Source organism: Chelonoidis abingdonii, chromosome 9, assembly GCF_003597395.2.
Source record: "Chelonoidis abingdonii isolate Lonesome George chromosome 9, CheloAbing_2.0, whole genome shotgun sequence".
Lineage (NCBI taxonomy): Eukaryota > Metazoa > Chordata > Testudines > Testudinidae > Chelonoidis > Chelonoidis abingdonii.
Window position 1 is genome coordinate 32,808,317 of NC_133777.1, and position 16,213 is coordinate 32,824,529.

At 44.0% G+C, this 16,213-nt stretch overlaps 1 protein-coding gene across 6 annotated transcripts in view; it reads right to left on the reverse strand.

Annotated features, from left to right (window-relative positions):
• The window catches only part of CRAMP1 (cramped chromatin regulator 1), a 106,258-nt gene that overhangs the window by 10,805 nt on the left and 79,240 nt on the right, over window positions 1-16,213 (reverse strand). For 3 of the 6 annotated variants that reach the window (XM_032796906.2, XM_032796903.2, XM_075069346.1), the window contains exons 14-18: window positions 6,857-6,938; window positions 5,927-6,031; window positions 4,493-4,671; window positions 3,704-3,784; window positions 1,286-1,523 (exon numbers count right to left, since the gene is read on the reverse strand). In XM_032796906.2, the coding sequence (XP_032652797.1) occupies window positions 1,286-1,523; window positions 3,704-3,784; window positions 4,493-4,671; window positions 5,927-6,031; window positions 6,857-6,938 (685 nt within the window). The remainder of the gene's footprint in view (window positions 1-1,285; window positions 1,524-3,703; window positions 3,785-4,492; window positions 4,672-5,926; window positions 6,032-6,856; window positions 6,939-16,213) is intronic. The other 3 variants (XM_075069345.1, XM_032796904.2, XM_032796905.2) reach the window with 3 other exon arrangements.

Below are 16,213 nucleotides of genomic sequence, written 5' to 3' on the forward strand. Positions count from 1 at the left end.
TCTGTAACCTCAAAGATACTAAATATGATGTAGGTCAAACTATGCAACCCCATTGACCTTTATTACCGATGAAGATGCAGGAGAAGTAAAGAACCCACTTTGAGTCTCAGCTCTCAATGTGAATTTGCAGACCTGAATTTAAAACACATTTTTCCTGGTAAACTGAGCAAATTTTACCTGGAAATACTGACATACAAACATAGACGTGCATGATGAAAGGGACCTCGAAAGGGTATCAAATCCAGTCCCCTGCCCTCAAGTCAGGGCTAGTAATAACTAGACCATTCCCGACATGTGTTTGTCTAACATAAAACACTGTTTCAATACTCTGTATTTTTACAGAGTAATATTTTAGAGCAGAAGTTCACTTTAACCTCTGTCTCAGTTTTCCCTATCTGTGAAATGGGGATAAATGTTCCAGTCGTTTGCATATTTATTACTTTTAAGTAATCGCTTACATATGAAAGTCACGGTATAAGACCACCAAGGCCATGTCTCTGCAGGGTTAAATGAAGGACAGGATGATAATACTTAGGCCATGTCTAAACTAGCACCAATGTTGGCAAAACTTTTGTCGCTCAGGGGTGTGAAAAAACACACCTCAGAGTGTCATAAGTTTTGCTGGCATAAACGCGTTTGTGCATCGCACTCTGTTGGCGGGAGACGCTCTCCTGCCAACATAGCTACCGCTGCTCATTAAGCTGGTTTTATTATGTTGATTGGAGAGCTCTCTCCCGTCGGCATAATGAAGCTACAGTAGTGCTCTTACAATGGCACAGCTGTACCTGTGTCGCTGTAAGCTTGTAAGTGTAGACATGGCCTAAGTTAAAAAAATAATTTCTTATGAAGACCCATGGTATCACTGGTCAAAAGGCTGCCTAATTCACTTAAGGAATATGTAAGGAGCCATATTCCCTCCTCATGTGTGTCTACAGGGTTACCACTGAAATCAATAGGTAACCCACAGGGAGATCAGAGAGAAGATTTTGGTCCTTACTATTTTAGTAAGCTATGGAGGACACTGCTGCAGAGCTGTTCAGTAAGTTCACAGAGCTACCAAAGCTCTCTGCTAGGCCAGCAACAACTTAAATATACATTAATTTAAAATGCACAGTCAGACTTGTTAAGAAAAAGCGGAACTACACAATTTAACTTCTCAAAGGATATCATTAAATCCATGATGATGTCGCCTAATAAGGGTTTTTCTGATATTTAGAACATCCTGCAGTGAATAGCATTTTTCTAACTCTAAGTCAAGAGAAGGCATTCTCATTACTAGTCTTACTGTATTGACCAGAGCTGATAGCGATTTCGATGATAGAGTCGCTTATTTGAGTGGCAGGTTCTCCCTGAGAAAGCACATCTTCAGGTGGTCCAGGAAGAGAGATATCCAGCAGAGCAGAGACATTGGGAGGACACAGATGGGTACTGGAGGTTTGTGATGGAGGAAGCGGAGGAGTGGAGAGACCATTCTGGAGAGGGGTCTTGGACAGTTCTGACAGAGAAAGGACTGATGTGTCCTGCTGTAAGAGTCACAGAATGAATGAGTCACTAGTTTGCATAGGACTTGGACACTTCTAAAAGTTACAACAGACAGATCATGTGTTGCAGAGATCCTGAGCATTGGGTTGAAAGAGAAGAAAAGCTAGATGCAAAAGAAGCAGAATAAAAATCAAGCAGAATAGACTCTTAGCATACTTTATTCCACCAGTCCAATTACCTGATGAAATATTTTTTTCATACCAAGAATAAGAGATCTATAGGTTCTATGCTCTGGACACCTACCAAAAACATAAAACCATACAAAGGACAGCCCACAAGCATACTCATCCCACTACTCAGCCCATACCCTCCTCAACAGCTTGACAAAAGTTGGGTTTTGCATCACACCCAAATGCAATTGATTTTAACTAGAGCATTTCCAAAACCTTCTCTTATTAACTCTCCCACTGGTTTCAGTTGTAGGAGTCCCATTATACTACAAGACCATTCTTAACAGCTGAATATTGAATCAAGCTTTTGTCAGCTGAGAAATATGCAGTTGCTTGGAAATCACCTATGATTTAATAAGACTTATTTTTCTTGACTAGACCCAGTGTCCGAGAATGGCTTTCCCCTTAGTAACGCTACACCCACAGGGGATGATCACTTCAGTACTATAAGCATGTGGAATACTGCATGGCCTAACAAGTGGGAAAATAAAGACCACACTCCCTGAATTTCAAGTAGAAATCCTTCCCGATTTACAATCCCTTTACACACCACCACCAGTATATACATCTGGAGGACTTCTGTAGCCAGCAGATTCCACTCCAAAAAAGTTATCCCTACACCTTCTTCCACTAAAATAACTGGAGTTTCACCATTAAGTGCTCACATATATGTCCTTGAAGAGTGTCTCAACAACACATTTGAAGTTGCATTAGCCACCACACTGGTCTGAGGTTATAAAATTAACATCCATCAAACAATCTTTGCTTCTATAATTAGCCATGAGCTAGATACAAAGCAAAGTGTTTCTCTTAGGAAGATATTGGCTATGCAACTATTACTGTCATCAAGATTACCTATTGCATAATGTTCCTCCTGCAGTGATACAGTGACAGCACTGCCAGAATGCATACTTTACTTCTGGGTGAATTCTGCATCACTGCACAATGCAGAATTTGCACAGAATTAATGTTCTATGCAGAATTTCATTCCCTGCCCTCCACAGAATTGATGCTGCAGAGCTGCTGGCTGTCACTAGTGGCTGCTGGACCCAGCAGAACATGTCTCTCCAGCTCACAAATACAGGACAGCCAGCATGTCCTGAAGGAAGGAGGCAGCATGCAGGAAATCCATATGAGCCTGACACCCAGCATCAGGCTGTTTCTCTCTCTGGATTCTTGGGCTCTGGTAGGTAGGGGGTGCCCCATGGCTGGGCTCTGGGAGTAGGGGGTGTGGGTATCTGAGACCAGAGGGGCAAAGTCCCCCCCACTCCAGATGTGCCCGCTTGGTACATGTGACACACCCACACTGAGACACAATGAAAACATAACAGAGAAACAGGAACTAAGTTGTTGTAGGGGTTTCTTTAACTCTCTACTCGCTGGGGGAATTTTTTTTGTTTTTTTTTTACAGACATACTCGCTGACAGGTATTTTGAAATAAATTACCAAAATAACTGAAACTAGTTTGATAATATTATGTTATTTTGGCAAATAAAATATGCAGAATTTTTTTTATTGTGCACAGACTTTAATTTTTTGGCACAGAAGTCCCCCAGGAGTAATACTTATTTCAGTTCCTGGGGTCTACTTTCCCTTCAGACAATGTTTAAAATAGAATGGTGCAGTATAAAGGTACTTCTTTGCTTTGCTAAACGCCTCCACTGTACCAGTCAATGCACAAGTACAGCATTAAACAAGATCGGTTTCAGAGATCAGAACTTGTCAGTTTCACTCTGCTCTTCTGCTCTGAGTAGTATAAAATCACAACATAAACAGCTGTTCACAGCAACGTGCGAGACTTCCCTTCCAGCACAGTAACAGAGAACAATTACCCTGATGGCTGTAGGAAGAGCCACATGATCTGCAGAGTATTTCTACAAGAATGGTTAGAAGATGGGGCACTGGAATATGAGTCCCTAAATAATGCTTGTGTGAAGAACATCACTACTATAAACTTCATGCAGCTGCTATTTGATCAGCTCATACTGTACCTGGAATCCATCAGGGACTGTCTCCTGCTCTTGCTGTGTGGGTAGGTTAATGAAAGGAACCCGACACCTACTGTTCGAACCCTAGAAGTACAAAAAGGACTACATGAGTCACACTTCTACACCAACTATAGCAAACTGAGCAGGAGCTACAAGAGATAAGCACATGTGGCAAGCATGATCATAATTTCCCCCCTTATCCTCTTTTCTAAGATGGGATCTCAGGGATACTGCTCTCTCCACTACCTCCCTGGGATGGTGGCAAACACTGACACCTGTTCTAGGTATGGATAAGGGAAACACTAAGGGCCATCACAACTCCCACTTATAAAGTGATCTCCTGAAAGAGGATGCAGCTGGAACCAGAACGCAGGCACTTGGAGACCCCTGTGAATATTTAGTCCCGGTAGAAGAAAGCTGCTCACTACTAGCACTCTCTTGTTGTGCCCACAATTCCTTACTCAATGCATCTTTCTCAAATGGTGCCTTGCCTTTTGGTTTCAGATTTCTGAAGCGCAGATTGAAATTGCATGGCTGTAAGACTGACTACAGCATGGAAACCTATTTTCAAACAGCAGTGCCCGTTTCCCTAGATTCTCCCCACCAGGTCCTGAACACCACACACCTACCAACCCACTCCGTCCTGGGCTAGGCTTGCTCTGAAAAATGCATCCATCCAACAAGCCTCAAGAGGAAGTTGACCACAGAGTCACAATTAATATGGGGCCGGCTTTTTACACAAAACAAAAGAGAAGATGAATGCTTTGACAAGCCTATTCAAGAGATACTGACCCCTACTGCGCCGATGGAGCCTCCGTTCTGATCTGCCTCGGCCAACTCCTGCCCCGTGACCACTGCAGTCACACTGTCTGGTGACAGAGGAGAAACACCTGACAAGCCCTCAGAATCCAGGACAGGCAAGGGGCTGCCAGGGATAATACCAGCACTTTTAGCTGCCAAGTCAATAGCACCTTTAGTAAAATAGAGAGAAAAGATATTAGAGATCTTTTCTTTCATTGACTGTCCATCTCTCCTATAAATATTTTTGTGGAGGAATTGAATCAGGCAGGCCATGTAGCTAAATCTTAACATAAGCACAGAGATGCAGAAGTGGTCATATTAGTTCAGATCCTGCAGACATGCTGGTTGTCCATATTTAGGAGGTGCCTCATTTTTAGCAAAATATTTATCATTTTTCCACTCCGTCCCATTAAGGCACTCCCATTGTACTGCATTTCAGTGGAGTTTAAAAGAGGTAACCCTATTTTTCTCCACAAATGTTCCTAGTAGTATTTACATGTCAGATATGCTGTTTGTCCACCTGATTTTAAATTTTGCAGTACTGTAATGCAGTTGGTTGTGTAATTTCTGGGAAGTGCCTATAGTTTGAGAGAGGTGCTATAAAATCAACATAACAGTCTCATCTAGTACCTTGCTTCTGGCTGCAGCCTAGGCTTGGTATTTAATGGCGGAAAAACCCATAATGAACTTGGTCAGCTGTGTTATTCTGCATGAGGGAGGAAGATTTCTCCATATTAGCTGATCAGCTTATTCTCTGAAGCATAAAGTTGTGCTCTGCACTTTAACTTGCACAGGACACAGCATTTAGGAAACTTAAGCTTATGCAGCTCTTTCACAACGCACTTACTTGCAACATTTAACTGTCTCTTTCTGTGGCAGAGAATTCCCCAGGCCAACTGCACACAATATGAAATAGGATCCCTGGTTACATGTTCTCACTACCAGTTCATTTAATTAAGGGGCGTGTTCTTTTGTTATGGGGCAGGGTAGAAAAGGAGGGATTGGTGAGGTCCCCTCCATACCCAGTATTCCAAATCTTGTCTTGGTGAATAAACTATTAAGGCTTAGAACAAAATGTTAACATACATATGCAGAGCTGAACCTGAACCACAAAGTCTGTATTCTAACTTTCCCCAGAGAACAGGGCATCCATGATGCTGGGTCTGGTGCAGAGCCATAGATACATCCATTCGTCCATATGCCAAGTGCGAGGATACGAGCATGGTATATGATACTAGTTTGGAGTTTGTCATCATTGCCCACTCTCCTTCCCTACAGCAAATCTCTTCACACCTATTGTGGTGCAAACTGTTTTTATGTACAGCAAAGTATATATAAAAGCAAGCAACACATTTTAAAGGCACCAAGGATTTGTACCTGGAGGCAGGAAATCAAAATATGCCACTTTTATGAGGAGAGACTTACTGGACAGGTGATTGGTAGCTTGTGTTGGAAGAACCTTGGGCACAATGGGTCGAGAAACTGCAGCTTTAGTCAGTGAAGACTGGATTGGCCGAAATGAACCTCTCCCTAAAGAGTGAAGAATTAAGTCTCAGAAGGAGCCAAAACTGAACATATTCCTTAAACCAAAACACAACAGTTAAATGGGAGCAACATTAACAATCAAGAGGCAGAGGGAATTCTACACACCTTCCAAACTAAGCTGACACTGAAAACAGTGATGAAATTAAGACTTCAAATAGTAGCAGCACAAGCTAACCAGCAGTTCACTGCCAGGCAAGGCAATGGCAATATTGCATGCACCCACAGCTGCATGCCATTATTTCCAATTAAAATAACCTTGAGGTTCTAATGCTAATTTTGAGATCCACGGTGGGATGCAGATTAACTGGTGTCAGTGCTATATTCATGAAAAGACAGAGGGAAAGGCCAAATGGCAGACAAAATATTGGTCAGTGAATCTATTTCACCATATGAAATTCACACTACATTCTGACACTAGACAAAGCCTAGCATAAAGTTGAGTACGACTACTCTCTAAGGAAAAGAATTCCTGGCTCAGTACTTTCACCTACAAATTCTGTTTTTTTTATATAGAATTTCATGGAACTGGGGTTAGGAAAGAAGGAGAGACACTGAGGAGAAATTTTTACAAGCTATGTAAAAATCATCAAGAAGCAGAAGCTTGTCACCCCATAACTCATCTAAACTGGTGAATGGTTGTGGTTTTGAAAGGACTTTTTCCCCCTCCCCTTTTAAAGATTATTCCCTTACTCCTCAACACATACAGTGGTAAGAGAGCCTTTCCGATTCATCCCAACGCAGCATCAGCTCAGAACTTAATATTTCCCCACTATAGATCTTCATTCTGTACCGCAGAAAGGGCAGACGCACCTGTTATGGAAGAGTTGGATAAAATGGAGAAGGAGCAGACATGCTGGGACGGATTTCCCGATGGCCTAGGGAGCAGTGTTCTCTGTGTGGGGGAGATAACAGACCAAATCAAATTAAAAAACAGAACAAAGTGAGTTGGTTTCATATAGTGCCCTTTGCAGTTGTGATGCTTTAAGGAATAAGGAGTTGAAGTCAGTACAGCTGAGACTATGTGTGCACACACCAGTCAAGATACAGCAAGAACCCCTTCTGCTTCTGTCTGAGAGGAAATTTAAGCTACATGCCTCTTCTTTCTCTGCAAAGTACCATGGCACTGAACTTCCATCTAGATTACCATCCAGAGATAGATGTGAAGTCAAACTCAGATCCTGTCTCACTGTTAGTACAGCAGTCTCCAAGTCCCCTAGAACAGGGGTTCTCAAACTTCTTTTTTCACAGACCACTTGAAAATTGCTGAGGGTCTCGGCGGACCACTTAATCATCTTTCCAAATGATGTTTGTACCGGTAGCTAACTATTGTAAAGTGCTTTGGATAAAAGTGCTATTTTTTTGTTCTACAAATAAAAGCCCACAACTCATATTTTAATATCAGTAGTCATACCTTTCTAATGCAATGAATGTGCCCTCTCTCCTCTGTCACGGCAGCCACAGAGCTGAGGCTGTGGAGGAAGGGGGTCTTTCCCTCTCTCCTCCACCATAGCAGCCACAAAGCTGAGGCTGGGAAGAAGGGCCATCTCTCCCCAGCAGCTGCAGCTCCCACCTATCCCTTATTCCCCCCAAGGCCACCACCTCACCTTACATGTGCATCTTCTCCAGGGTTCAGGCATCTAATTAGTGGAACCATGCCAGCACAGCTCCACTAATTAGGTGGGTGGCCCTTCATTCTCTTGTGTGAGGCTGCCCAGGAATGCACCTTAGAGGGAACTATCGGCGGACCACCTGAATGGAACTCATGGACCACAATTTGAGAACCTCTGCCCTAGAGTATTACACTGTAGTGTCACCTTTGAGCACGGGCACAAGCTTTTGTGTGTCATGGTTATGATAATGAACGACGAAGGAAACTACATTCAGAAATTTTAAAAGATGGAATTGTATGGAACAGAACATCTCACTGAGACCTGTCAAATGCAATTTCTTAGGCACAGGAGACCTCTAAGGCAGAGCATGGACCCTCTCTTCTTGTCCCTTACATATAACTAAGGGGACTAAAGAGCCCCTGGTCACATGCTAGCATTTCATAAGACTTTTTCAAACCAATGTCAAACATTTTTTCCATTTTCTTATACTTTGTTGTTCCTGCCAGTTACATCAGCCCTGAGTCTTCCCCTCCCCCCACCATCTGTGCTTTTATAATCACATTTTCCTTTTTGGCTGGGATTTGCAGGGAGCTTTAGAGAGGCCAATGATAACCACCTAGCTCCTTTCGACCCCACTGATATTCCCAGCCTTCATTTTTAAATAAGTGCCCTTTTGAATTGTGTTTGTCTTTTTCTGGTATATCTGCCTCCCCCCGCATTCTGTAGACATTTCAAAAACAGTCAGTGGAAAGACAAATTGAAGATCTTGTTGCAATAAAGGAATGAAACAGCCGGATTCCAAATGACAAAAGAAAAGTCTGCAGGACTGAGGTATAAAGCAGAATCCCAGTTAGAATATTTCACTTGGTCTGGAAGAATGGAACAAGTATGTTTTTGCTTTCCCAACCTCCCTCCTATGTGGCTACACTACACTGTTACTGCAGCTGCTGTTGCTGAAGCAGGAATCTAACCAGGTTAGTTATTAAAGAGGCCAGAAGAGAAAGTTACTTACCTTGTGCAGTAATGATGGTTCTTCGAGATGTCCCATCCCAACTGTGGGTGCTCCATTATAGGAGTGTATGTGTCCCTGTACTTTTAATCAGAGACCTTTGGTACCAGTCTCTGTTCAGCCTGCGTATACTCTCTATCCCCCTCCCTCTGTGCTCTGCCTCGAGGCTAATTAGCACTGCACGGGTGAACCTTCAGGTCCTTCTCTATTCTGAAGTAGAGGGGAGGAGGGAGGGTTGTTCAGCACCCATACGGACACATCTTGAAGACCCATCGTTATTGCACAAGGTGAGTAACTTTCTCTTCTTGAGTAGTGTTCTATGGGTGCTGCACTGTAGGTGACTCCTGACCAGTATCCCCAATGGGAGGTTGGGGCTTCGGAGTCTAGTTTGTTATGGATGATAGTCTTACGAAGCTGAAGATGGTGTCAGAAACAGTCTCCAGTAATCGCAAGTGTTCCGCGAACGTATGAGAAGATGCCCAAGTCATTGCTCTGCAGATTTCCAAGACAGGGACATTCTTGAGGCAGGCAACCAAGTCGGAAACCAATCTCATGGAGTGTGTGTGGATTCCAGATGGAGGTACCACATCGCAAACATTACAGGAGTGTTTTATACAAGTTTGAGACCCATTTGGAGAGAGTCTTTGGGCTGATATTGCTGTGTCTTTAGACCTTTATGCAATGGAAAGGAAAAGCTTAGGAGATTTCCAAAAGGCCTTCATCCTGTCCAGGTAAAAGGCCAGAGCTCTCCTAACATCTAGCATGCGCCGTATAGCCTCACTGTGGCATATAAAAGGTCAGAAGGTGAATCAGTTGGTTCATGTGAAAAGACAAGGTCACCCAGAGGATGAACTTTGGATAGGGCCAAAGAGTAACCTAATTTTTAAAGAATATTATTAAAAAAAGAGTGGTGCACCATTAGTGCCACTATTTCTCCTGTTCTCCTTGCCGAGGTGAAGGCTACCAGAAATGCTGTCTTCATTGACAGGTATGTGAGTGAACAAGTGACCATAGGCTCAAAAGCACGATCTAGTGAGACTCTTTAAAACTAGATTTATGTCCCACATTGCAGTGGGATGTCTGGGTTGGGGAATGAGGTTCACTATGTCCTTGAGGAATCTTTTTGTAGTTGGGTGAGAGAAAACTGAATATCCCTCTACTTGTTAAGAGAAAATCACTGTGAACTCAGGGACTGATTGGCCTGACCTTTTGAGGTCAACACACACCATGGGAAGGGTAGAAGATGCCAGGGTAATTTGTCTGGAATTGCCCAAATCTGAAACCTAGTTTGCTTCTGCAGGCAAGTATGATAGGCAGTTGATTTTCTACTCTGTAGCTGCACTTCCTGTACCGCCATGGGCCAGCCGCATTCTGTGTGTTGGTACCATGAAGAAGCCGAGCCTTGAGCTAGGATATCTGCATGTTGGGATGGAGAATGTATCCTTCGTTTTGTGAGAGGAGATAAGGAGTGGGTTGAAGAGAGACTGGTGGACACACTGCAAGCTGTGACAGGTACAGGTATCATGTTTGTCTCACTCAGGTGGGAGCAATCAGGACGACATTTGCTTTTTCCCTTTTTATTTTTAACAGGACTTTCAACAGCAGAGGGAATGGAGAAAAGGCATATAGAAGGTCCTTGTCCCATGGAAGAAGGAGAGCATCCCATAACAAGTGCTTTCTAAGGCCAATCCTGAAGCAGCAGTGTGGGCACTTCCTGTTCAGTTAAGTAGCAAACAAGTCTATTGTCGGTGTCTCCCATTGATAGAATATGCTGTGGAGTACTGCGAGGTTCAGTTCCCATTTGTGGTCATGTGAGAACTTGTGACTCAGAGTGTCCGCTGTTGCATTCTGCATTCCTGGGAGATAGGCAAGCTGCTGATATTAGAACATTGTGGCAGATACACCAGTTCCAGAGCTTTAGCGCTTCTGCACACAGGGAAGCCAATCTGGCACCACCCTGACAATGTAGATAGTATATGCACACGATGTTGTCTGTCATGACCTTCATGTCTGTACCTCTGATCAGTGAAAGAAAGTGAAAGCAAGTGTTAGGAGATTGATGTGGAGAGTTGCCTCCGTGGACGACCACTTGCTGAGTTGTGAGGTTGTTGAGACATGCATCCCAACATATGAGGGATGCAGCTGCAGTGAGAAGTAATGTTGGGATTGAAAGTTGTGTGAACTTTGCATGAACACCAATGCAAACATTTGTTGAGTCTTTCCCCCAATCCAGGAAGCGTTTGACCCCGGAAGGCATCGAGTGAGGTTTGTCTAAGCTGTCTGTTTCACCTGTAAACTGAATTGAACCCTGTCCACAGACATCACGTGTGAAGTCTGGCATGATATATTACAAACATGCCAGCTGCCATGTATCCTAGAAGCTGGAGGCAATGTCTGGCTGATGTTTGTGGACTAGTTTGAACTGTCTCTATGAGCATTGACAGGCTGTGAAAGCCATGTTGTGAGAGGAGCACGCTCACATGCAGTGGACTGAGATCGGCCCCTATAAACTCCAAGTACTGTACCAGAGTTAAGGTTGACTTTTTGATGTTGATTTGTAGCCCTAGCTTCATGAATAACCCCACTGTCCTGTGGGTGGGCCATAGGGTGTCTTGAAGGAGCGGGCCTTGAAGAGACAGTCATCCAAGTATGGGTAGATCATGATCCCCAAGGTGCATAGGTGAGCTGCTTCTGTGACGAATACTCTGGGAGCCAACAAAGGCCAAAAGGGGTACTCTATAGTGGTAATGATCCTGACCGAGGGTAAGCCAGAGGAATTGTCTGGGAGATGATAGAATCAATATGTGGAAATAGGCATCCTGAAGGTTGAGAGCTGAGAACCAATCTCCTTATTCTACAGATGGAATAATCACTGGTAGTGTGACCATCTAGAATTTTTTGAGCCTTCACATATTTCTTCAATGCTTTAAGGTCCAGTATGGGTCCCCAACCTCCCTTTTTCTTGGGGATCAGGAAATATCAGGAATAAAATCCTTTGCCTCAGATGTGCATGAACAGGTTCTATGGCTCATAGAGATAGGTGATTTATTTCCTGTCTTAATAGTCTCTTGTGAGAAGGATCCCTGAAGAGAGACAGAGAAGAAGAGTAGAGAGGGTGGGAAAAAGGTGAAGTGGACAGAAGACCCATGGGAGATAATTTCCAAAACCCATCTGTTGAATTTTGTGTTCCCAGTTCTGATGGAACAGAGCCAGACAGCATCCAAAGGGATGTGAGAGGTCAAGAGAGCTGGTGTTGTAGAGTGTGGCATCAAAATTGGCGTTTTGAGGTGGAAGGCTGTGACATGGAGGCCTGATGGTTTGTGGCTGTAGCACTGTGATGGGTAATTGGGTGGACGTGACTTCTGTGATGGCTGAGGACTAAGTTTCCTTTTTTGTCTGGGCATATAGATCCCTAGCAACTGAAGTATGACTGTGGAGTATTTCAGAGTGCGGCATTGGTCTTATCCACAAACAAATAATTTCAGGCCTTTGAAGGGGAGGTCCTTGATCATCATCTGAATCTCCTTCAGCAGTCTCAAAAGATGTAGCCTCGACACTTGTTGCATCACGACTGCTGTCAAGATCGAACAGGCTGCAGTTTCCACAGCATCTAATGCGGTCTGGAGTGATGTTTCTGTATGATACACAGAGACCAGTTTCAGGCTGACTCCCTCAGGTGATTGATAAAGGCGTTAAGCTTCACGTAACTTGTGCAGTCATATGTGGTCGGTAAGGCTTGGTAGTTTGCAACTCAAGATTGCAAAGTAACAGAAGAATAGGCCTTCCTCCCAAACCAGTCAAGTCTCTTCCGATACTTATCATAAGGGGTGGGTTTTGAGTAGAGGTAGTTGCCATGGGAGTTCACCGAATTCACCATGATGCAATTAGGTGGTGGGTGGGAGAAGAGGACATAATACTTCTTGTTGGCCCATTTGCACATTGGTTTGGCCGATGCTGGTGTTTGCCACATGAGTTTGTCTGGATCCGAAAGTGCCTCGTCAATGAGGAGGAAGATCTTTGAGGAGGAGGGTGTATGTAAAATGTTCAGCAGTTTATGGTGGGTGTGTCTCACCTTCTTGAGAGGGATATGTAAGATCCTGAAGGCACCTAAAATTGTCTGTCAAAGAAGGAGGAGGGGACATCACTGCCTCATCTGGAGAGGAGGAAGATAAATTAGTTGATGGTGTGGTTTCCTTTTTTAGTTCAATCTCCTGTTTGGATATTTCCTCAGGAGGTGCTGAGGCTCTAACGGCAGAGGCAAAAAGAGAGCGCCTCATGGATTCCCAGTGGATGACTGTGATGGGATCCCAGGTTATAATCTGGAACTGGGGTACTGCTGTGCCCCCTGAACTCTCCACCCTGGGCTGTCTCTCACAATGCTTTGCTAGTGAGAAGCAGCAAACCCCTCCAGGCAAGGTTATCATTCAGTACAACAGCACGTGGAGCCCCACACCCTGCTGAATTGCATGAATGTTCCCTGAGCCACTCATGAATATCACAGAGAAAGGCACCAGCAAATCTGCCAAGCCCCCAGAACTGTATCGTCTTGCCCTGGTCAGAAGTCTGAGCAGTATAAGTTCATTACCCAGTCCACCTCTCTCAGTGTGGAGAGGGCACACACTAGCTTTTGTAACCTGAGCGAAGATTTCCCAGACACTTCAACCAAAAAACACTGTTTTAGGTAAAATATAAAACAGATTTATTAACTACAGAAAGATAGATTAAGTGATTATAAGTGATAGGCTTAAAAGTTCAGAGATAGTTACCAAAGAAAATAAAAAGTAAGCAGGTTGGAGTAGCACAGTCTAAATCCTGAGCAATATTTGGATCAAACAGTTTCTCACCCCACTGGATGTTGCAAGTATGTTACAGTCTTTAATACACAGGCTTTCCCTTTAAGCCTTGGACCAGTTTCCTCAGTTCAAGTCTTTGTCCTCCCAGCATTCTTCTTCCCTTCAGCATAGGTGGGAGAAGAAAAAGGTGAACAGTGGCATCACAAAGACCCCTGGAAAAAATATGAGCCCAGGCATGCCTGATGGGCCTTGCTGAGTTACGGGGTTGAGCAATCCCCATTGTGTGATGCTTCTCTCATACAATTTTAAATCCCTCGTTTAAACTCCCCTGCTGATTAATGGTCTTTTAACACCTGTGTGGGTGTGGATCACCTCCTTTGTTGCCACTGGAGAACTAATTTACCCAAATTTGAAACATATTTCAATAACCACTATACAGCAAAAGCTCAAAAGATCATACACACTGAAATACATATTTTCATCAGATCATGATTTTTTCTATGATATATTATATGGCATGCTTTGTATGAAACAGCAAAATCATATATGAATGATGAGTATGGGGATAACAGGGCACTACTTCGAGGTACAGAGTTCTACAGTGACCCTGGATGCCTGGGAGGCCTGGTGTGGCCACTGTGGCAGTGGAAAGGGCATGGGTGACAGAGCCCATGGTTGGTCATATCATGGGATTGGGATCCAGAGTGAAAAAGTGCCTGGGAAGGTCTGAGCTGATGGTGGGAGGGAGCATAATCTGAGTGAGAGAACCTCCTCCTGGCCGCTATCAATTGAAGGCGCAGATAAGAAGACTGGAGGCAAACTGCTTAGTACTGATTCGGGGTTTGAGATGCATCCAGTACTGAGTAAAGGAAACTCTGGGGTTTCAGATATCACCGGGTTCTTAGAAAATCTGAACTCCTGCAGTGCCATGATCATCAGTACTGTCAGGGCTTGCCAGTGCTGACTTGTCAGTATCGAAGCAATTGGCAATCTTGACCAAGATGAGCAGTCCAATGAGGTTTAGTTGGTTTTAGTACTGAGGGTTTCTGTATCGGTGCCGACTTCCCACAGACACTATGGTCTGTGCTTCTGTCTGACAGGTAGTACCACTACCTCAGCACCTGTGCCCAGAGGGTCCTTAGGCTTACTCCAGGTGTCCTCACTGGATGACCCACACGACTTGTGGGTATCATGTTTAGGAGCCATCGGTACCAAAGTGACCGAATGTGATGGGGATCTCCTCTAGCTGGTTAGGGACTCACTGTGAGAGGGCTTGTGGCTCTCTTTTTGGAGATGTTTCACAAGGAATCTGAAGGTTTCTTCCTCAGTTCACCTGCTTTGGAGGCAGAAGGCTGCAGTGATGGCTTTCATTGCTGAGAAGACTCAGGACCCAGGTCAACTGCAGGTTGCAGAGCTCCCTCCATCAGAAGTAGTTTTAGCTTTATTTCCCAGTTTTTCCAGGATCTGGCTTTCAGTTGCTGGCACAAAGCACACTTTTGGGGAACGTGGGCCTCCCTGAGGCACCATATGCAGTGGGACTATCCATCTGTTACAAGTATGGACTCCTTACAGGAGAGGCACCGCTTCAACCTGAGGGAGCTGGGCATGCCCCTTGATAGGGCAATCCCCAGTAAAGGGGGGAAAAATAAAGTAAAAACTTTGGGGGTGCGTGGGAGGGGTGGAAGGTAAAAGAATAGCAATGCACCCTATCACCTAAGAAGAAAACGCACACGAAAACACTAACACTATGTCTATGCTGCACTTTTGTCGTTAAACTTCTGTTGGTTTAGGTGTGGAAAAAAAAACAACTCATCCCCACCCCTAACTGACAAAAAGCGCTGGTGTGGACAGTGCTTTGTTGGCAGGAGATGCTCTCCTGCCAACAAAGCTTCTGCTTCTCACGGGGGGTGGCTTTATTTTGCTGGCAGGAGAGATCTCCTACCGGCAAAGAGCAGCTACACTGTGTACCTTAGCTGCTGTAAGGTACGCAGTGTAGACATAGTTTAAGAATGACTAAGATAAAGGATTTCTAAAGATCTAAAGTATCTGTGAATGGACTGCTAATCATGCTCTCTCTAGCCAGGCGCGGTGAGAAGGAAGTAAAATCAGCTCGCCACGCATCATTAATTTGCCTAGAGGCAGAACACAAGGAGAGAGGTGTGTGGGCCGAACGGATACTGCTACTGAAGATCTCCAATCAGAAACACAGGGACGCACACACACCTACAGTGGAGCACCCAGAGGGACACTATTCAAAGAAGAATCCTTGTTCCCTATGACTCTTCAGTTTTATGTCCCCAGAGAACATGACAGAAAAAGCTAAACTCTTATTTTTAAGGTTTCAGAGTGGTAGCCATGTTAGTCTATATCAGCAAAATGAACGAGGAGTACTTGTGGCACCTTAGAGACTAACAAAGTTATTTGAGCATAAGCTTTTATGGGCTAAAACCCACTTCATTGGTTGCATGCACTGGAAAATACAGTAGGAACATATATATACACAGAAAACATGAAAAAATGGGTGTTGCCATACCAACTGTAATGAGAGTAATTAAGGTGAGCTATTAGCAGCAGCAAAAAAACAAACAAACCACATTTGTAGCGATAATTAGGATGGCCCATTTCCAACAGTTGACGAGAAGGTGCGAGTAACAGCAGCAGAAAAAATTAGCATGGGGAAAAACAGTTTTTACTTTGTATAATGACCCATCCACTCCCAGTCTTTATTCAAGCCTAATTTAATGGTGTCTAGCTT